This window comes from Adelges cooleyi, unplaced genomic scaffold (genome assembly GCF_023614345.1).
Source record: "Adelges cooleyi isolate 19-005CV unplaced genomic scaffold, UGA_ACOO_1.1 ACOO_flye_CR_arks_rails_tigmint_CR_PRNA_9, whole genome shotgun sequence".
In the NCBI taxonomy this organism is placed as follows: domain Eukaryota; kingdom Metazoa; phylum Arthropoda; class Insecta; order Hemiptera; family Adelgidae; genus Adelges; species Adelges cooleyi.
Window position 1 is genome coordinate 16,496,947 of NW_026096579.1, and position 24,103 is coordinate 16,521,049.

At 30.8% G+C, this 24,103-nt stretch overlaps 1 protein-coding gene across 1 annotated transcript in view; it reads left to right on the plus strand.

The window, feature by feature from the left end:
• Positions 1 to 1,697: 1,697 nt before the first annotated feature.
• Positions 1,698 to 24,103, plus strand: part of LOC126846509 (G-protein coupled receptor moody) — a 109,202-nt gene continuing 86,796 nt past the window's right edge. The window contains exons 1-2 of the mRNA XM_050585983.1: positions 1,698 to 2,037; positions 5,694 to 6,020. Coding sequence (XP_050441940.1) covers positions 5,745 to 6,020 — 276 coding nt within the window. The 5' untranslated portion in view covers positions 1,698 to 2,037; positions 5,694 to 5,744. The remainder of the gene's footprint in view (positions 2,038 to 5,693; positions 6,021 to 24,103) is intronic.

Consider the following 24,103-nt stretch of genomic DNA (forward strand, 5'->3'; position numbering starts at 1 on the left):
ACATAAGTTAGAATTTGTACAACTTTCGCGTGTCAAGACGTCGTAATGTAATCCATATCTGGTAACGACCTTTACAGGTCTTTACCTTTAGTTCGGTATAGATTCGTTTTATAAATTGCCAAATAGGCAGAGACGGATTATGAAGAAGCCGCCAATCAATTTCTTAGCATACCTGTCAAAAGTTGTTCGAAAACCGTATTTTGAAATTTTGATTAAATATGTCATACGTAAATAAATAACAATAATAATTCAAAAAACCCAAAGGTCTACGTTTTTCAAAATTCCAATTTCTAAGATATAATATATCAAAAATAGCCAAAATAATTTTAGTTGGTCGAACTGTGTATTTTTTTCCGTGTGCCTACCGCAAATTCCCTACGGGTGATGATTCTGGTTGCCTGTAGCAGACACCAATCACGGTGAGAGGTTAAAAAACCTTCAATATTGATCTTTGCTGTTATCACTCAAATTTACCGCATATCTTATGAGAGTTTTTCTTTTTTGGTCATGTCACCATGGAAACCTGTATTCTTCTGGTTTTCTCGTGATTTCATTTCTTGCATAATTGGAATTCGTTTTCGAAGAAGTTATGTGCCAATGATTTGGCAGCGGGTCTTTTTTGTTGGTCTTTCTTAATAAAAAAAAGTTTGACAACAGATATTTGAGAAATTCGTTTATGTTATAGCACCACTCTAAATGTACCTTCAGTCAGTAATATTATTCAGATTTTAAGTGACAAAACTACGCCCTAAAAAGAGAAGTATAGAACAAATGTTCTTCTTTTCTAGGAGAAAGAGCTTTTACTGTATAGTGGTACTAATTCAACTAGTTTAAAAAAAGTTCTAGCGAGCCATAATATTAACTTAAAATGATTGTAATTTTATTAGGCGTTTTTCTTAATTGTGAAGGGTAAGGTGTGTACATTTTAAATGTTCGGCCTATAAAAAAGTATCTTTTTATTACAAATTTTGATTTATTGACTTGCAAACGAAGAAATCGGTTGACCGTCTTAAGAGATTCACGGGTCTAGACAAAAAAAAAAAACAACTGCCTAATCATTGTTTCTTCAAAAATGAAAGATTTCACGTATTTGCCACGGTTTGTAACCGTGTCAAATACGCTTTTGCGACAAGATTAGTTTTAAAAATCACTTAATCACTTATAAAAAAAAATTACATTCGTCTAATAACTATGGGTTAAACGTAGTAGATAGTTGATATTCTGGTCAACTTTAGATTGTATTAAACACATATAAAGACATACGAAAACTTCAAACTTGTGCGTTTAGAGTTAGATTTAAATTTGAATATAATTAATTGTACAACCGAAATACCTAGTACCGCTTCAAGCACAAATCACCGCTATAGTCGACTTTGAGATGTATTCATTATTTATCCGTCGCCTATTTTTTATGTTCATAGTCACTTTCGTCTCTCTTTTAGGGTTGGCGCTATAATACGAATTTTGTTCAACGGTGAAATTCGGTATTATTTTTTTTAAGCAGTTTCAAAACCAAATATTTGACGTTTCCCGATTGTGGACGGCCCGTCGATTTCGGCCGTTAAGACGGTTTCGAGGGCCGCGCATACTCTATAGCCCTAAGTACAGGAGACGAGGGGTCTTTGCCCTCGCGGTGACGGCGGTAGTTGCCGGAGCAATCCCCGAGACCACATGGTAGTCACGCCGCAGCCGCCGAGGACTTAACTTCAGCCGTCGAGCACGACTTCTCGGTCACACGGGTTTTTCCGTACGTGACGCCAGTCCGTTTTTTAAAAACTATTGTCCATAATATTTTGTTCAGAGTTTTTACTCTCTCTTATTTTTCACCGCGATCATTTTGTCTCGAACTCGAAAAATACAGATTTCCGACCTAACCCGACACATTATAATATACAATAATTATCGAAACGCTGCTAAAGTTGGACACCGACCAAAGAAAAAATATCATATAGAACACAACACAGTATTTTAATAATTGGTCCGAGTACACGTACATATATAATAAGCAAACACAATGGCTGACGAGAGACCGACTACGTAAGTCTAATATATAACTTCATACTACGACCGGAGACAGGGTTTCTGTATTTTATAACGCCTATTATTCACACATCATCGATGAAATAGCAGATATACTAAGTTTTATTTTTTAAAGTTTCCAAACATAAATTTAAAAATAAGTTTAATTTTTGGTTAGTTTAAGTTACTAAAATCCAGTTAAAAATAATTCTAGGTGATACATATTATTATTTTATAGGTTATCTATTCATAACAAGTGGAACGATAAAAACTACAAAAAACTGTTGATATCATAAAATTGTATAATTATATATTAATGTTTGAAGATATTTATGTTCAAGTAATGAAATTTAGTAACGTTTTAAAGTTTAATAACGTTTAACTGTGTAATAACGTTAAGCGCCAAATAAAAATATCGTTTAAGTATGTGACATTACGGTGTTTTGTACAACGTAAAATATAATAAAAGTAATTTTAAACTTTTTGATGTCTATATCTTAATATTTTTGACAAAACAAACATTATTAATATAATTACATTTTTTTATCATTATTCCTTATTGTAATAAAATATTTTATTGGTTATTCAAAATTATGTTAAAATGTACTATTTAATAAGTACTTAGATCTATAAGTATCGCATAACTTAATTTTTTAAGTCTCTGCTACAAAGTATTAGAAAATGTAATAGGTATTTAAAAAATCATATCGTGGTATTAAGTTCTCGAAGTTCGAATACTAAAACGATTGACCCAATGACATATATATTTTTTTCTTTTAATTTACTATGGCGTTTCTACTATGATATTTAAAAATCAACACTCTTGGATGGTTGGTGCTCGAAGTATATTATAACAATACAATATAACTAACTTTAAAGAGTTTGTATGACCGAAAATGATAAAATCACTTTCAAAAACGCCCTGAAGCGATGCGAATCTTTCAATTTAAAAAATATTACATAATAATTAAAATCACTGTACACAGACAATTTACAATATTGGTATGACTATAATCGTGTTATAATATATTCTTTAAACTTTTCTTCATAAAAAAGTGTATACAGACTAAAGAGTGATTGGTAAGATAGCCGAAGAAAAAATATCCAGGGAAAAATAACCATAGAAATATGATCCGGAATTTATATATCCATGGTAAAAGAATCTCTATGGAAGTAATATTCTCATATGATATTATCCACGGCAAAAAATATCTGAGGTAAAACATCAAGTGTTACGGTCCAAGTATATAAGTGGTCAATGTAAACACTGCCTGGGCCAAGTGTACAATGCTCGAGTTTTTACTAAAAGTGTCAAGTGAACAAAATATATTAGTATACTTAATAACTGTTGTGATCTATTGACTCAAATTGAAACTAAAAATAATTAATCAATTATTCAAAGACAACAACAAAAGTGAGGCTGTTATTATATAAGTCCTTGACCTCCTAAATTGGAAAACCATCTAGCAGCTTCTCTTAGTGATAGTTCAATGTCGGGTACATCAACAACACTTACTAACAAACTCCTTGCAAATTTTAAACCAATTTTTACTGTAATAGTTTTACATTATATCATTTTTTGTCTAATATTCAAAAGTCTAAAATTTACATTCCCCACACCAGTTTTAGCTTTGTGTACATGACCAGGACATCCTTTAAGAAAGACCGATTTATCCATTTAGCCCATAACAAATATATGTGTATACATGTATAAAAATATTATTATGTTTACTTCATTAGTAGTTCTTTTGTATAGTAATTATATGATACTAATTGCATATTGTCAAATAGATTAAAATCGATTTACTTAGATAATCACTGACGGCTACAGTATAAGAACGTCTTGTTAAATTGATTTTCGCACTATTTGAAATGAGTTAAATTGTTAATAAGGTTTTAACACGCTTATTGACGGATCAGCAATAACGACGTAAGCGTAGTAGTTTTTTTAGACTATAAATTTGACGGTTGTCGTAGATTTTCCAATTGCTTACTGCAAGTACAGTTTTTATTTGTACGTTATCGAAGCTTCGACAAAATATCTCAAATGTCTTCCGTGATCGTTTATAAGTTGTCGAGAAGTCCCTCAGATATTTAATGGACTAAAAGTTCCACTCGGATAATTTTCAGAGATATGTTAAAAATGCAGTTTACTGTTTTTATCGGGTTTAATACTGTTGTATGGTTTATTATTGTCGTAAATTTTATGCATATTTTGACACGCTGTACGATTACTTTTATGTATGCAAAAGGAATTCATGTTATTATCTTTCTTCTGTGGAAAATACAAACCATCGAAATTCTTGTCTTTTGTAATTAACCCACTAACATTATTGACAATTGGGTCTTTTTGAACAATATAAGAGTTCAATTGCTGAAAAATTCATAGAACAATGCTGACGTTTCGGACTCATTGCAGAGTCTGTTTTAGGAGCGATAGTCACTGGTCGACTGTCGTGACTATACTGACTGGTTTATTTAATTTTAATTATAAAATAGATAAGGAAATTAAAAGATCCGATATCAAGAAGTCTGGTTACCTCGATTAGAACTAAGGACAAAAAAACAAGGGATAAATGTTAGAGGATTATCTAAAATAGTGTAGTTAGAAAAGCTAATATTTTAATTTTTCTATTTTACTATCAAAAGAAAATTACCGACTATAAAAACAATTTTAAGATAACGCGAAAAGTGACAATACAAGTATATTTATTTAATTATAATTTTATAACGTACCTAGTACTTAAAATAAACGTTTTCAAGTCTGATGTAATTCAAAGTTGAGTACAGCTGTATAAGGAATTATGTCCATTTAGAGAATACTGGTGGCTAATTCTAAGGGCAAACCAGCACAATATTACTCAAGTAAAATATTATTTGTTTTTAGAAACTATAATGTTAAAATAAATGCGTTTTACTTTGCTTCATTTTAACAAAATGGGAGTTATGAAAATCGTAAAGACTTGATAAACAGTCAACTTTGCTATTGTCGTGTTACGTGAGAGTACTAATTTTTAAGGGAAATTTCTCCTTCTCGTTTATAAGTAAGCCAAAACTCTTGAATTTTGTATGGCATTAACCAAAATTAAACTTTAGACACAATAAATGCTTGTACGAGTAGACACATTTTTCCAACTCAATTAAGTTGAAATGTAATAAAGAGTTTACCAAATTAAAATTTTTTTTTTATTGAATACTATTAAAATATATTCAATGTTTGGTACTTGCGCCATGTATTCTTTAGGTAGTTGTCCATATTTTTAATTTTCTTAATAGTCTTAATCATAGTTTTACTTTTAAAATATTTTTAGTAAAATCATTCGCGATTTTACATTCCAGAAGTTTAGCATGAAAGTGCATTATCACTTCTTAGTTCTTAGTATATTTTCGCCAAACCAAGAACTATGGAGTCTCAGTAAGCTTCTTTTTTTTTGAATACTGCAAATTTTATCTGAAGGGAGTGTTGGTATTAGTTTGAATCGATCAGTACCTACCAAAATTTGGTCCTGTCTGTAACTGCCATAATTCCACAAGATCCAAACTAATAAGTACTGACACGTATGATAATTGTATTAATATTGTTGCTGAAGTGGGTTTTGAAATTTATTTCTTGGCTATTAGTTTTAGAGAACTGTTGCATTGCTGTTTTAAACTATCATTGTGAACATTTTCAGTTTGGCCGTAGCTGACGTTTCCAATATTGTTGATTTCTCAAAGATTCGAAAATGAAAGGCGTCATGGGCCACGACTGGAAAATGCATTGGTTTGGAGTAAGTCCCAGTAGTTCCGAAGACATCAATAATAGTTGGTCGGAGGCGGTTCACCGGGAAAATATTTCCGTGGTGAGAGAACTTTCAAAAGAGATGGATTTAGGCGTAGAACTGTTTCATGGTTATTCACCGGCCCTTCTGACGTTTGCAAGCATCTGCTGTGTAATATACATGCTGGTCGGCGTGCCCGGCAACCTCATTACGATCATAGCTCTCTTCAGATGTAAAAAGGTATGTATTGTTGGTAATCTAAAACTATAATACATTATATGGAAGCACTTAAAATTAGCTATGAGTATGAGAAAAATCTTTAATGTAGTTAGTCAGATTTATAATACCACCTTATCTGTTCGAAACTATACACCGGCTTTCCTTATTTTGTAATATAACGAGACTTAAAAAATAAAACTTTAATTATTATAAATTTAAGCTGTATCGTTAAAAAGTAAAACAAACTTAGTATGTTATACATACATGATTCTGGAAATTAATTTTATTGGTATGTGTGCGAATTCAATTTTTTTTTTGTTTCTTTGAAAAAGGGATTCATAACGCTGACGGTCGACGACCGACGGTTGTTTGAATATTGTCATGTATTTTTTTTATCATCCCACGCCTGTTGTTGAAGTACTATCTTCGTATTATGAGTTATCAACTTTTACAGTGTTACTTTTGTATTAAAGGATTATTTTTAAAAGTTTGTTATTCATATCTTCGCTATTTGCACGGAACACCGTGACATTACGTTATATTGCTGATTTAAAATACAGTAACGCTTTGACGATAAAAATAACATTTGGTCGTTCTCCTGATTTCATCCGGCTGACCTTTGATTTAATAAGTATATTTTATAAAATAATGCATTATAACAATAACGACAACATAATATTATATGTTCAAATTTATTTTTTCAAAAACTTTCAGTAGCCCACGCGCACATTGACCCTATATTTAGCATTTAATCTTTAAAGTTTTCGAATTTTAATAATATTCTTTATCGAAAAAACTCAGTCGACCAAAATCGATTGGCTTATCTAGGTTAGGTACATACATTATAAATTACATTATACTATATTATATTATAATACACAAACATCTAATATGATGTGCCTGAATTAATGACAAACTATGAGTTATTATTGTCTGCGATGAAAAAATAAACTATTTTTATGAAATTTTCAAATTTCTGAGTTATAAATTTTTATCTATGAAATATTGATTTGAACAAAATTAATCACTTTTTTTTTAAATTTCTTGCAATAGGTATTTTTATGATGATATTTTAAATGTTATGTATATTTTTAAATTATACTTTCACTGTTACTACTTAGAATGTAAGCAAAGAAAAACATGTATTAGACTTTGCATAACCGGGTTTAACCTAATTTTAATTGCATTATTGTAATCATATGATTAATTATGTATTAACTTTTTTATGTTTTTGATCTGATGTAACCAGCCAAAAATGGTATGCCTAAAGTCGCAAATTAATTAACTTTTACAGTGGGGATTATCATAAGACTTTAATTGTATACATAAAATATGTAAAAATGATTATGGCCTAATCTTAGCCTAGACAATTGTTTATTATATGTATCTATACTCATAATACCTAAAAAAGTATGTGCGAAACAAACAACTCAATCGACATGATTTTATTAACATTATTAGAGAACATGTTTCTCTATAGGGTAATTCAGTAATATTATTGGTATAATAGTATTATAGCAGAGTTTTATTTTCTGTCGAGACATCATTTGCTAGCTTGAATGGAAAACGTGTTTATTATAATACTATATTACTTACCGATATCACGTGCAATAGTGATAGTACTTATTTTTCTATACAAATGAGAAATAAAGTGATGCGCATTAGAAAAAAAGTGTAATAAATTGTATTCTTCCAAGTACAAAGGTGTCATCTGTCGTTAATTTGTCACCGTCCGTTGTACTGTAGATGATAAAAAACAATGAGATTCACAAAAAAAAAAAAAACAGGTTGCAAAATTTCTACTGTCAGTTTTTATTTAAAAAAAAAACACATTAATTACCGACCGGATAATGGTAATGGACCGTGGTCTAGTGTTCACGTTCAACATCATAACTCAACTCTTTCACCAGTTTTTGCACTTAAAAATATTGTATCGTACACAAAGCAGATGTTTTTGTATAGTTTGGCTACCTTAAAAAAAAATTCCAAACGTTATTTTACCGAAAATAGAAAACAAAAGACATTTTGTAGAATACCGAGCTCAATCATTTAGGAGTTTTGTCCGGAAACTTTGATGCTGCAACGAATTAACTTGGTGTTTGTTATGCGGTTCACAGCTGTTAAAACGCACAATAGGATTTGTATTGTTAAAGGACATCAGAGTGCAGCGCAGCGCTCCCATCAGGGTGAATAGAAAATACATTTATCACAGCCAAGACAATTATGGTTGTATACTAGTTATTATAAGTTTGAAGCGAGTTCACTGATCTATAGATTTTTCATTATTGATCAGCACAGATGCGTAGTTATGATTTTGCTCGATGAGCGGAGATGAAACATTATGTTACTTTTACTATTAGACAGTGTCTTCAATATCAAGGTTCTCTCGTCGGCTTATTTTTTATTTTATTAATCAAACTTTCAAAATTTATATTTTAACTCTGGCATTTTTTTACTTTTTTAAGTGGTTGTATTTAAGGTAAAATTTAAGTTTTCTAAAAAAAAAAAACCGACGGGAGAACCTAGTTGAAGTTGTTTTTTTTTAACGATATCAAAATATTTTTTTTTATGCGCATTTCGCTTTGACCTACACGCTTTTCCATAAACACGTTTTTACGGTTATTTTTAAAAGGTATGACGTTTGCTTAATACTAATCAAAACGTTGTCACGGTTAAAACAAATACAGATTAAGAGGATGTAAGCTAAGACTCTTGGCTCGCAGTAGCCCGCCCTCCGGATCCCGAGGTATCGATGATACTTTGCAGACACTAACTTGCCCACAACCGTGACCACTGGTGGTCGAAATTGCTAAGTAATTTGTCTTATTGCGGAATAGGCTGCGGGTAGGTCGGCTGCGAAGTTTCCCGATACGATAACCGTTAAACCTGACCTAACCTTAGCCATCGGGGACTGGTCGTCGTATTCGGCGTGCACACGCCACCAACGCTGTACTTAATGTTATTATCATCGTTGTTATTTACTCGAGCGAACTATAGGCAAGCCTATCGGCAAAGAGCTCGGAAAAACTTTTAAGACGGGACTGATTTAGAAATTGCAGTTGATTAATCAGCGAGTAGTTTTGTACAACTATGGCTCTGTGCTTTGACTATAACCGGACTCGGTGGCGGCGACGACGACTCTAGTGTTCGGAATCTCTAGCTCGGAACGTACAACACATACACACACACGGTATAGTACACAAAGCCTTTGAATGTGTACACGGTTTTACCATTAAACGCATTAACCGGCGGTAACGGGCCATTTCTGTATTATACCGGTGGACGCGCGGGTAAGGGTGGCCTTGCCCGAATTCCATCAAAAACGGGTTTAACGGGGTTATACAGGGCTAAAAGTAAAAAAAAAAAAAAAAATAATGAAAGAAAGAAAAGAAAAAGGCAATTTTGTCTCGTCCACAATAGGTGTGTGTGTGTGTGTGTGTGTGTGCGTACGACCGCAGGGTGTTCCGGATGGGTTCGTCGTACCCCGGACATTGCATCGACCTACAAAAGAGCGGCGCTATTAGATTTTCTAGATATGTTGTCCATCGTTAAAATTCGATTTAATCGATTTTCGGTAAACGCCGTTCCACAAAATACTTACTCCGCGAAGACACGATGGTCTATGGATAGTTCGGCCACGGTGCTATCGTCACGGACGGACGAGATAAGACGCTGTGCCGAGTGATGATGATTTACGACTTGACCGACTTGGAAATCGGCTGTTAACGACCGACCACTGATGTGTTTACCTCGTGTGTTATGTGTATTTAAGAGCAGTTCCTCAAACGTCGTCATAACTGGCACATAACCGTGAAACACCTTTCTCTCCCAAAAGTTTAACTACAACAGCTCTGCGAACCACGTAACAGTAGTATGACTGTTGAGCCTATGTATATAGGTGAAGCTGTATGGCTGGAAGTTTCTGCGTTGCTTTGACGGTGATTTTACTACCCAAACATTTGAGTTACAAGCCATTCACATGTTCGTGGTTGCATAATTATGTTCTCAAACCGGACAAGAAGCCTGCCAATATTGCGTTAATTGTCAACTAATTTCAATTAGTAGAAAGTAATAGCCAAGTATAAGTGAAAAGCTTTTCCATATAAAGATGATCCAGCTGCACAGTCAGGCCCGTCTCGCTGAAGATCACCTATATATTCCATACAGGAAATCAATTTAATGTTTTTTATTAGTTTCGTCAAACATGTTTTCGATAGTTTTTAAATATGTTTAAACAAGTTTAAAAATGTTGTTAAGTATTGGAAATATTTCAAAACAATTATTGAACATTTTGTAAATAGCATTTTTGAAACATTAAACGTTGCGCCAAATCATCTTTTTAACTTATTGAAAAATATTGAAAATATATAATCAGTTTTGCTTTATAAGATATTATTAAGACTTAATAATACGGTAACAATAAATAAATCATAATAATAAATCTACTAGTGACTGTCTAACATTCGAAACTGTACACTAATGTTAACTAGGTCACTTATTCGCGATGCAATTTATTGTGGGATCAATTTACCGTGTTATAAAGTTATTTTTCTTATTATGATTGTTTTTAGATTCGATGCGAAGCTGAGAAGGTATTATTTTTACAATGATGCATATTTCTATTTACAATAGATTAACACTACTGCGGTTTAGCGAAATCCCAAGAAAACATTATTAACCCATTATACACCCTTTCCCTCGGAAGGGCAAGAATAATTTCCTTTATTTCGTTTTTAGGTGTAGTTTTAGGTCTTAAGGTAGATATTATGTAGTAAAATTATAACTTATACATTTTTTTCAAATCTGTTGTCCGATTTTTTTTTATTGGAAAAAAAAAAGAAATGGTATAAATCACACTTGTGGCATATTACATTTCCAGGTTGCTATCGACAATCAACAGGTATCTAAAAAACATTTTCATAATATTGTTGGTGGCTATATATGAGTATTAACGTCAACAAATTATTAGGATAGACATAGATCAATCTTATTCGTATCCACCCTAATAGTAAAAATACAATTTTTAGCACATTTCGCAACATTTTTGAAGATTGAATATTTCTACCGTCTAGAAAATCATATCAAAGCGTTTAATAAAAAATAATTTTATCATTTTTAAATTATCATTTAAACCTCCTCAAACCCAATATGCCACAACCGCACTGCGCTGGTTTTTTTCTATGAATGTATAAATGTTTCTAATTTCAGAATATTATTATTAGCGTGCGCAGATCCCATTTATCCTTTAGATATATTAATTGATGAGTTTATTTTGGCCTTTGACGATTTTATTTTATTATTCAATTGTATTTGACGATATTTTATTTTAACCTTTTACTGTATTTGACATTCTAAATGTTACTTTTTTCTTTAACAATTTATTATAGGGTAAAAACACAGCTAAAAAAACAAAATCAGTTAGTATAAACAATAAATTGTTTGACATGAACCGAAACACAACAATTGATTTAATTTCAAATATTAATCTATCATATTCTTCGTCAAACCTCTCCAAGTGAATCTAATAGATGATAACCATATTCGATGCTTGAAAGGTTGACGAACTCTTCAAGCTCTTTTTGAAACTCAAATTTATGTTTTAAAATTATTATTGTAAACTAGTTTCCCTCACGGGTGTGTATTTTTAGTAAGACTATTTTACCGAAACCAATACCTATGTTAAAACTAAAACTGATACAAGAAAAAGGTTTCTTTATTGTTTAGGTAACTATTTGATATTTTAATGTTTTGAAAAATTAATATTTTGTTCGATTATTACTAATACACATAAGAAATAAATACACGTTAATTCTATAAAAACTCAACGAGTACTTAATGGAAATTCTGTATATGAATTTCTAGTACTCATTTATTACATGTAAGCCAACGTTATGTCATTAGAGACCTTATAGGATTATATTCAATTATTTCCAATGAATAGAACTATAGCCCGTGTTGAGGAATGCCTTTGTGCTATATTTGAGCTGTCGATGTTGGTCGATATATTTTGTGACAGTTTGCAGCATATGATTTGCTCAATATTTTTAGATATCGGGATTATGTGGATCTAATAATAATACGTTATGTTGTCGGCTTTCAATATATCTATCCTTTGCAAATTGTCTAAGCAGTACACCGACGTGCCAGACGATAAGTCCTAGAATCATCTAAATAGGACATGGTGAAAGCCACAGGGTAAGGGTTGGGACATGGCAACGGTGAAACTTTGGAACTGCGTCTTAGATATTAATATCCGGTTCGGTTGGGCACGTGGGGTAAATGTATTGAACACAAACCATTGTTTATAGCGACCTTGGATAGTGGCAACAGATGTATCGGGTCGGTTAGGTTAGGTTAGGTTAGCAGAAATTACACTGAAAATAAACAATAATGACTCAACTTTTCTATATTAATATGTTAAATTATCTTTAAATATTTTTTTAAAATTAATTTAACGTTTTTAATATGTTCTACAGTAAAAAAACAAAATGCCTATTCGATAAAATTTCATTTAGTAAATGATTTGTAGTAGTCGGCAAATAGAATACCTATTGATGTATCCAACAATAAGGTATTAACTCCACAGTTACAATTGGAAGTATAATACCGTCTCATTTTATCTCACAAACCGTCTTCTTTCGTTTAGCAACCATCTTACACGTCATAGTTGGTTATTCCATTAGACAATAGTTATTTTTTCCCCTCGACGACCCGATATTCTAAGAACATTAAACGTGCACGTTGAATGTACTCGATAGTATACGAATATTGCTGTCATACAAGTATATGAAATGGTAATAAAACGTTTAAGCTCATTAAAATGGTTTAAAAAACCAAAGCACTATATAAGAACAATATGAGTACCTATGTATACATATATATATTTGTATTACCATCTAGTACACGGTACTTTATTGTAGTAAGTTTGTTTTGGAGTAAAAACGAAATAAGACTTCAGAAGAATCAGGTCACAGAGAACAAGGTACAAATTGTAAGGCGGTAAATGTTTTTACCGCGTATGACTTTATTTATATACGACCTATACGTGTATATTGACGGTAAGATTACATTTCCTGTCACATTACAAAGGACACAGTAAAACGTTGGGGTAAAATGCACTCAATGGCTCAATGGGTGTACGCAATAGTGTTATGTTACCTAACCCGTTCAGCTGACATTTATTTTATGCAGCGAACCATTAAAATACTTACAAAAGTCAACACGCGGTTTATTTGTATGTATGTGTGTGTGACTGGTACCTATTTAATTTCAGCAATGAAAGGTTTTTCACCCCATTTTATCCTTTTAGAGAACTTTACCATTTAATATTTTCGAACAGCTCTAATGAAATACACCATATAAATGTAAGCAATAGCGATAATTGAATGGGTACACAGCGGAGCGTGTATTGGATAGAATTATAACATAACTAACCTAATCTTTTTAAATTGCCAACGCGAAAATTGTAATAAAAATGTGAAAAAATATAATCGGCATAAAGAGTGAAGATTAATTTCGCAGTTAAAAAATATTACAATTGCGATTTGAAAATAATGGACTGACATACTGAGCCTACGCCTTTCTTGAACTCTATCCAAATAACTCACACCAATAAAATCCTTACAAAATGGAGATATTATTATAAAAACTTTGGCCAAATAATACAACTTTCACATCGCGCCTTTTCTTTCACTTCATTTTGTGACCTTTCAACGGTTTTATCGTTCTTGATTATCTACATTTAGTGCGGTTCATAAACTTTGTATCTATTTACCTAATAGTACAACGCGCCATACGTTGGCCACCATTTAAGTTCTAATTGGGAAACACATGTTATTATCAACTTTACAAAAATTCTTTCGACCAATTGGGTGTTGTAATAAAATTATGTATAGATATTAACCATTAGGCTTTGGCCCAGAAATTGCAAAAAAGCAGACTGGCAAACCCATACTTTTTCAAGGCAAAAACGTATACATAAACAATGATTATTAGACATTAATAAAAGTTAGGAAGGTTTCTTATAGCTCATCCGCGTCTGTTCACTTATTTTAAGTACATTATTTTTACATAATCTCAAGAGCATTATAATTTATAAATTATTCAATAAACCTGTGTATACTGCATATTGTCATGGTAATAATTTTTACATAAAATTAATTATTATATTAAAAATGTTTTTAAAATGTTAATTTTTTAAGCAATTCACGAAAAATGTGGTCTTAATGGGAATGAAAAGAGACAAATTTTGTGACAATAAAGCCTAAAATGAAAAAAAAAAAAATTACCAAACCGATTAAATTTTTTATACTTTTTTACATCTCCTTTAAAGGGGGTATGCGAACAATTATATTTAGCTTAAATGTGTACTATTTAATTGTATTATTGTATCATAATTGCGAAGCTGTAATATTTTACAATAAAAGCTAATAAAAAAATGTATACTTCTTCAACGAGTTGGAATTTGTAAAGCTTATTTTGTCGCAATTGGCGAAATAATATTTTAAGTTTTCATTGCTTCCATTACTTTGTGCAGCACAATATTATAAACTTAGGGTTTACATTTCAGTGACACGTTCTACATAGTGTATATATAGTTCAGTAGGGAATGGGCTGAAGACGACAAGGTGTATATAGAATTTATTGGGACCGGGCGTAGGTGCGACGATAAACTGTGTGCACTTACTTGGATAAAACGTTCCAAGGACTTAACTTAACCCGTCATCATATATAAGTTCACGTATAATGGATGCAGTTTAATCTGTGCCCCGCTATGCCTAAAGCCACAGTCTGTCGTCGAAGAACGGGCGGCAAGGTAATATTATAAGAAACAGTACAGAAAATGTTGGCCCATATATACACCTGCGGCGATGTGTGTACCGGTGATACGTATTATATAAGACATCGTTTTAAGGAAATAAGGCGCAGACATTTTTCAATTTTAATGTTCTATATATAACACCATATAGAAGAGCTTATAACGGACGAATGTGATATAATATATGCTACGGCCTACGAGCTTGTGAACGACCGACGATGGATGAGGTAATAAAATCACAGAGGAAACACGGAACTAGAGTAAACATATATACATATACTCATATATATATATATATATATATATTGTCTGGTGAACGACAACCTCGGTCCCTAGGGTACCATAGCATTCAGCATTGTTTCTTTACAGACAAATATGAATTTATTGTCAAAACTAACACTGAACATCTAATTATATATATATATATATATATAATGCTACATATGCTCTTTTAGTAAGTATTGTACAATTATATTAGTCGGTCGGTGCACATTGAAAATACAAAATTAACAACGTTTTTATACAAATTTACTTTTATAATATTGTAAAACACAGAATTCTTACACTCGTTTGTTTTTTATAATTTCAATATATTATCAATAAACTATCACACAGTGTTTTATGCTAAGCATTTGGACGCATTAATAAATTATTTAGTACATTATTTTCAAGTTGCTAACGTTATGTATATAATATTATCAATTATCTTATTAATAAATTACAAATGCATTGTTATAAATATACATGATATACCTACTCTGTGTAGGCATATTATATTTTTTATAATCGTTGTATTATACGTCATACATTCGTGTTTCTATGCAGCTACTTTTTTGGAAACAGTATAACCGCTTTATTGTGAACAATTTAAACATATGTGTATCCTTAAAAAACATAAGTGACGGATACTTGACCTCCTCCTTTTTATGATGTCTGTTTAAAACAGTGGATCCTCCGGACAGTAAAATTTCAGAGGTCGTAAAAATTGCATTCTATAATATAATGTCAATTGCTGTTGTATCAATTCTATCGTTTAGTTGTTTATTTCCGTCACATCAATATTATTGGGTCGTTTTAGTTTTGTCGTCAATTTTATGACATTTGTGTTTTTACTAGTTAAATAAAAATAACAGTATTTTTTTTTTTTTTTTTGATGGCTGCAACTCGAGTTTTACGTTTTTTTTTTTTGAACGTGTAATTGTTTATAGCTGGACAGTTGATTGCGTTGTGTTTTCATTGCCTTGCTCGTATTTATTTGGGTCAAATGATAGGTAATTTATGACAAATATTTGTTTTACTGACTACTGAATTCCGATCATGTTTTCTAAAATTCGGATTAATCAGCTTCGTGGTACAATTTTTAACTTTGTTTCAACATCTTTTTTTTCGGATCAATTTATTGCCAATTAGGCGACGAAAAAAGGTTTAACTGGAAAACTCTCACTCCTCGCAGCATTCTACTATTTTCAATGGTCCGATTTCAATAATTATATTTTTGTTTGAAATAGAAAACCTTTCTACCGAACGCATTAGACTCGATTTAAAGCTACATTACCAAAAACAAAAAGACACGGTTTGTAAAAATGTCTCTTGTTCAAAATCTTGTTACAGCGCTTAGACGTTGTAAATCGAAGTCAATATGTCATTTTAAAGTCTTCTTATGTATAAATATTAAATATATATATATATCGGAATCAGACTGCTTCGCGAGAGAGCTATTCCCGGAAGGCCTATCTTAAAAGCAAAAAACCATGCCGCGCGAAGGTCTCCGAAAAACAATAAAAAAATCAATTATTTATATTATTTTTAAAATACTAATTGTAAGTTCATTGAAATGTGTTTGGTAAAATTAAAATATAAATACATTAAAGACAACAAATTAACCAGCTAAATATATGATTGTAAAAAATATCATATATACATTACTGTAGCTATACAGTTGTAAAACCGTACAGCCTAAGTAGTAGTAGGACTTACAACTAAGTAAGAAGATACAAGTAAATATTGATTTCGGACATAGAGATGTAAATAAAAATACATAACCAGCAGTGAGCATAAATGAAAGGAATATTCTTTTGCAGTTAATACTTATTATGATTTGATATCCTTTCAAGGTATATTTGTTTGATTTTTTTTTTTTTTGTAATATTGTGACATGTGACGATTCAAGTAAACAAAACTTAAAGTATTTTATTTCCTTGTTTTCTTGACTAATATAGATTTCCGCTTTATTAACTCGTAATAAAATTAAAAAAAAAAATTAATAGATAAAATATCGTTTCATAATATTATTACTGCTAGTGCAATAATACCGGAAAACAACGGTTTGTTAACATTTTTAAACAGTATACATTTTTTTTTATAGCGATGAAACACTAACCGTAGATTGATTGCCGTTTTACTTCCGTCTTTGTACATATATATTTATACAATAAGGTTGGTTCATTTCAACTGTACATCCGAATCATAGAGCGTATAATGCATTACCGTGTATCGTTTTTTGGTTTTCTTTATTTTTTGAACGACACTCGATGGCGTCTACAAAAATGAATACTGAATGTGTTCGACGTCTTCGGTATTTTTATGAAGCGAAACGAGAAAGAAAAAAAACATCACTACTGGCCAACAATATCACAGATGATAAATAAATACAGAGGCAGACTGTGCGAGGGGAAATAAATAAAATAACGATGTACAAGGGTGGTGGGGGGAGGGTATCCATGAGGTAGGGAAGGATACGCGGGGAAATCACTTTTATCCAAAACGCATTGGTTAATGTTGCAACCGCAGTTACCATCGCCACCGTTAGTATAGGAAAGTGCTTAAGTCGAACAAATACACAGACCGTTTCCAAGTTATTTCTTCGTGGTGTGATTTTTGGCGACTACCAGGCCGTCGCATAAAAAACGATTTAGAGCATCAAGGAAACACCGTGTAACGTAATACTTTTTATTAATGTGTATTCTGGAACTTTTTGTTTTTGTTTATCCCTTTTATTGCATAATGTTGTAACTTGTATATTGTGTTTAAAAGTCGACACCACTCGGTTTTTGTTGTGTCTTATTAAATATTTAGAGTAACAACTCAAATAATCGTTATAAAAAATAGATATATAATAACATCATTTAGTAGGTAACAATAAAAAAATGTTGAAAAATATATGCTTAAAACTAATGTAATATAAAATATATGGAATTTATTTTCAGAGGTCACGATGTTGCTTTTATTTATATAATTGAGTACAATAATAAAAAACTTCATTCTTGAGAGAGTCCTTAAACTTATGTACTACAAATGAATGAATTGCGACCTTTACCTATAATGATAATATATATATATACATAATACAATAATGAATTTGCAAAATGTTTGAAACCCGGAAACTTTTACTTTGTGTAAACACATTATTTACTCATATTTTAAAAGAAAAGGTTTAATATTAAAAATTGTAGCCCAAAATTATAAATTTAATTTAAGAAAGGTTACTTTTTATTCGTTAAATAATCAAATAAATCTGTATTCATTATTTTAGTTTTTATTTAAATAAATTTTTATTCGAAATAATTACTTTAGTTTTTATCTAGATAAATGGTTAAAGTAATCCCTAAGCCTATATATAGCTCAATATTATATAGTAATTATATTGTTAAAAAAATATGCATACAATAATAATTATGAAATTAAGCATATAAGAAGAAGCTCTAAGATATATATATATATAGAAGAAGCTCACAAAAAATTAAAAACGTTAATCCAACTACTAAATGGCAGAACATAATTTGTTTAGAATTGACATTTTTATAAAAAATATAATTGCCTTTTCTTGAAATAATAGATTTGTGGATGCTTTCTGGCGCTATGCTCCTCAATTATAAAGATTATTCAATTAGAGTTTGCTGCTTAACCGTTGTCGTAGTCAGAATTTAATTGAAAAATTCGCACACAATTGTTATTTGTTCAAAAAAGTGTCATATTCGGAAACAAGTTTTAAATTAAAGTATTTTAATTTAAAATACATGTCACTAACCAATAACTGTTGTTTTATAAATTCGAAAATTATTTTGAGCTTATTAAAATAATTAATTGTGTTAATGTTGATGCACTTGTCAAAACAATGATTTTTTTTATCAGTTACTGTTTATACTTTATAGGGTCAAGATAAATAAACTGGGTTATATTTTTTATCACCCACACGGGAAGCATGTTTTTAATAAACCGTATTTCTTTGTTTATATACGGTATCAATAAATTTAGGTCATTGAAATTCCAGCAGTTATTATTTCTATTTTTATTTTTTTAATAAGCTGACTTTTACCGACCGACGACGGTTTTCGATTGCAAGTCGTGAATTTATTACTCGTTAGCAGAACCCCATTTTACAACCTCTCATATTATTTATTAATTTATAGTGTTATATCTTATCCGCCCTAAGAATGCAATTCTGGTGTCAAACACTTCCGGCATTTCGGTTTTTTAATAGAAATTTTTTTTTATCTTACACAGTACCGTTTGCCGGCTCAAGAATTCGTTCTAAGACTATTCGGTCGGGTTTATCAGTTTTTATTATAAAGATAGTGTTTTGAATTTAAATGAAAATTAATTTTGTTTGCGTCGGTCATCGATAATCAAGTAATATTTTTCTTAAATAAAAAAAAATTGTAGTTAAAATTTTGTACCTACATACAAAATGTGAGAATGAAAAAAATAAAAATTACAGGCACAATTTTAATAATTATACCGCTATGGTATAATTTTTAATTTATAATGGCCGATTTCATCAGTTTGGCTTGAAGTTCAAGTGTAGATAAGCTTATATAATTTTAAAAATGTTCAACTTTACTTGTTTTTTAACCTAAAATGTGACAACGACCACGTTTTATGATTAAAATATACTTATGGTGACCAATTTACTTTGATTCTACAATGTAATTTTTTATCAGAAAAAAACATGTTGCCTTAAATATCGTTTTTACATATTAATTAGGATTTATTTTTATATTAGTTATTACACAATACTTTTTTTTTCAAATATTTAGTTGTGTATTTTGTCTAACACGGTAGTGCTTGCTCACTAATGTCTTACATAAATATATTATGAAAATAAAAATAAACTAAATATTGGTGAATATAGTAACGTTAAATTTGTTTACATGTAATTTAATCATTTTTAAAATGTAGTATGAGAATTATTGGAAGTTTACAATTTACTACTGCGATAAAACATGGATGTGCACTCATTTTTATATGCCTATTCAGGTTATAAGAACTAGAAACAATAATATACAGAAATGCACGTTCTAAAGACGATAAATAATAACGCACATAAAAATCCGTTGTACAAAATATTGTTATTGAAACCAGCCATAAAGCCGCGCCGAAGTCTAGTTATAGTCAGGATTTTTTTATTACATTTCGGTATAGTGTCTTTTGTACAATCTATTTTCTCCCAGAGGGTTATATATTATAGTGTATATTACTTAGTTACCTTTATTTGATTTAAAAGTATATACGTGAATAATGCCACCATTATCCAATTGCAACACTAAGAGTTATATCTTTTCTGTTATTTGTCAAAGACCTAAAGCGTGTCTGTCTATTCGGACCTGTACTTATAATGAAACATCGAAGAACATTAATATTTAAAACGTTTTAATATATTTTAATGCATATTTTGTACTAAATTATTTTTCATCTTGATACATCATACATGCAAAATAATATATCCTTATTAAAATAATATTGCGAGTAATGTTCGCTTTTCTTATTTTAATTGACTTCTAGGATTTGTGTCTTGTGAAAATTGTTAATACTTTTCAAACCAGGATTTTAAACTCAAATTACATACCTAACTTATAATTAAGGTCCAGTGTCTATTACATGTATTATATGCATACTATTTCAGTATTCTGTTGGAAGCTTTAGTAATTTGTTTAAGATTTATTATCCAATTTAATCGAACATTAATACAACAATTTTATTAACATTATAAAATTCTTTGAAAGTGATAAAATAAGGATTGGTAATTATATAAAAAATATTTAAATTTCCCTTCCAAACTGTCAAAATGCTCAATTCATATCCATCAGATTATTAATTAGCGGATACTATACAAAAATTTTCGTGAAATTTCAATTTTAAGTTCAAAATATTTTTAGGCAAATTCCCTTTAATCAAATAATTAACGTTAAAATGTGTATTGGAAAAAATGATTACTTTTGTTTTATGCAAATTGTGTACAACGGGTAGCAGAGTTTTTAAAAGTACTAATGATACAAAGGGCATGTCGAGTAAGAAAAAAAAAAAAGTTCAAAACCTTTTTTTTTTTTTTGGTATACCTATGTTGTTTTTAACGAATCGCAATCAAAATATTTGCCTAAAATACGTCTGCTTTGTTAAACCCATTTCATATATTTTTATGTTGTGATAAATTGTCTAAAATATATTCTATAGTAAGCGAACGTGTATTTTATTTAAAAATAATTGACAATGTTAAAAAAAACCACTGTCCCTTTCGTATAAATAACCGGGGAAATGTATTTTTTTAATTTTTGCGTTTAACCGGAGAACGAGGAAGCTGTCAAATGTATTGAACCATTCATCCACACAATACGTGTTTTTATTAATATTTTTAAACCATCAACGAACTATTTGACAACATTTTAACATTTGTTCGTCGCGTGCGTTATAATACAGTGAATGGATTAAAGGATAATAATATCGTTTTTCCGTCGACTGCAGTAAAGGGGTGATTTTCGTATCGTGAACCGTCGAAAGCATCCGATAAAGAATAAACTAGGTGAGTTTGATAATAATAGGTATACGTATTATGTTATTTATTAACAAATAAGAACCGACGGCGTTTGTGTTTTCTTCTCGGTTACACGACATTATACCGTCTGTACGCTCACCGATAGTACGCTTTCGACATGTTATCCGACGATTCACAACGGAATTGCACCCGTATTAACACTATATTAAAGCTACTGTGGACGGCAATGGACGCGCTTAAATACGTAATATAATACACGCAGCAGTTACTAAATCGACAGCCGCTGTTGTCATGGCCGAATCCGTTTCTGTATTGCTATTGTACCTATGATATGGTCGCCTTGGATTTCAACCGTTTTCGGTGCGCGGCCGTGTGAAAATTCGGCCGACCACCTGTTACTGCCGTTTGTATACATTATAATTATTATTATTATTGTACCAAGCCGTGCAATTCGTTTGGCGAACGCCGAGTGCTTTTCATTCGTTTGTAGTCTCTCGACGGGTTTTCTTACAAAAAAAAAAATAATATAAAAACATTTGTCGATCCCGAGGGATTTGGATCATCCGGTTAGGTCCGAAAACTCCACCGGCGGCCATTAGCTAAATACCGTTTCGGTGTGCCCCTAGGCGTTTATAAACGGGGAATGTGCTCTCACCCCTGTCGTCTCCTCCGGGCTATATCAATTTCCATGCCCACACCCCCGATCGTACATTGTCCAATATAATAGTAATAACAAATATTTTATATATATATATATATTATATGTTGTGCGGTCGTTGTTTGTTGCTCGTTTGACGACCGCGCTGGGGTGCAGAAAAGCTATTAAATTTTTGCCTGGAGTACAAGCGAAAATCGTCGAAGGTCCAGTATAAATCAATCACCGACGACAGTAAACGGCAATAAATACCCGAGGCGGTCGATTAGTTTTGTCAACATGTTTGTATGATGTTTGTTTTTTTATTAATTATTAAAATTGTTAATCAAAAGTACAAAATATATTATATTCGGTTAGGTATATTGCCTTGTAAAAAAGGTAATGACCATTTTACAAAACCGTATTCTTTAAAATTTTTATTGTTTTAATAGAAAACTGTCAACAAATAACTATAATTATCAATCTTCCAATTTTAAAATGGAATTTACTTGATGTTATCCGCACTCACCTATTAAAGACTGATGTATACATTTACAATTATTGGTACATAAAAATGTCAACTGGTGTTCCCTAACAGTTATTCCACTTATTAATGAATTTTGGCTAAACGGAAAACGAATAAAATTTTGAAAACTTAAATCCTATTAGACCTATCTGGCGAGGTGTACATAAACTAGTAGTAGTCACTATTAATATTAGTAACAAAATAGTCTTACAATTTTAATACAGTTTAAAATATTTAATAAATGAAAATTGAATTTGTAATTTTAATTCTTTCAAGGATATTTATATTTGAATACATATACTCAAATAGCATACACATAGCCATACTATTGTTTTTTTATTATTATTGAAGTCTTAACGTTTTTTCTTCCAAGTACAGATACTGTTGTGCACGTAAGGTACGTTTTTAATCGGTCGTAATGTTTCACTATGACTTATTTATGGTTTTAATATGAATTTTTTGGATACCATACAATATTTTTTTATTACATTTGTCCCCTGAAATGGGTTAACTATAACAAAAAATGTATATGGTTTAATAAAAACTGAGCTCATGATCATTTATCAAATACATATTTGGGCGTCCTTATTTCCTTTTACTTCACGCAGGCAAAAATTTACTGTGCCAGCACTAACAAGCCTCTTCAATCAGAGAGGTCTTACTCTTTATAGTGATCATCATAGCCAGAAATTTACTAATTGTCTGAACTTTGTTTAGTAGTTAAATATATTATAATTGCATAATGATTTACCGAAAAAATGAAATAAACTATCTTAAAATCAATAGAACTACTTTTGATTATATTTAATTTTGTGTCTCTTATATCACATAAATTCATACCAAGTAATTGTCAATATATACTGTAGTAAAAAGTATACTTTGTTAAGAGTTTGAAATTGTTGTATACAATTTTTTTAAGATTTTATATAAACTTACTTATTTACTTAAAAAGTCTATGTTAACCTGATAAAATACGGAAACCCCTTGACGTAAAACTGTAAAAGTATACATTTTATAACGATGTCATTATTTTTTAATGGTCGTTAAAGTTTTCAGTAAGCAAATTTTGATCAAGATTATTAATACTTTCTTATACAAAAGCGGCACGTCGTGTAGGCAATTCGCGTACATGCGTGTCTTGGACGCAGCTATTTATTCATTCTATTTGAATCTTATATATAACAGTTACACTTACTACAGTACTACTCACTAATAGTTTCATCGAGCAATGAAACCGATAGGAATTTAACCGACCGGAACCCATGTAATATGAAATATGTTATAATATATGCTAAGCGTTAACAATATATACTTTATAAAACTGGATGTATATAAAACTAATTTTATCATGTCCGCT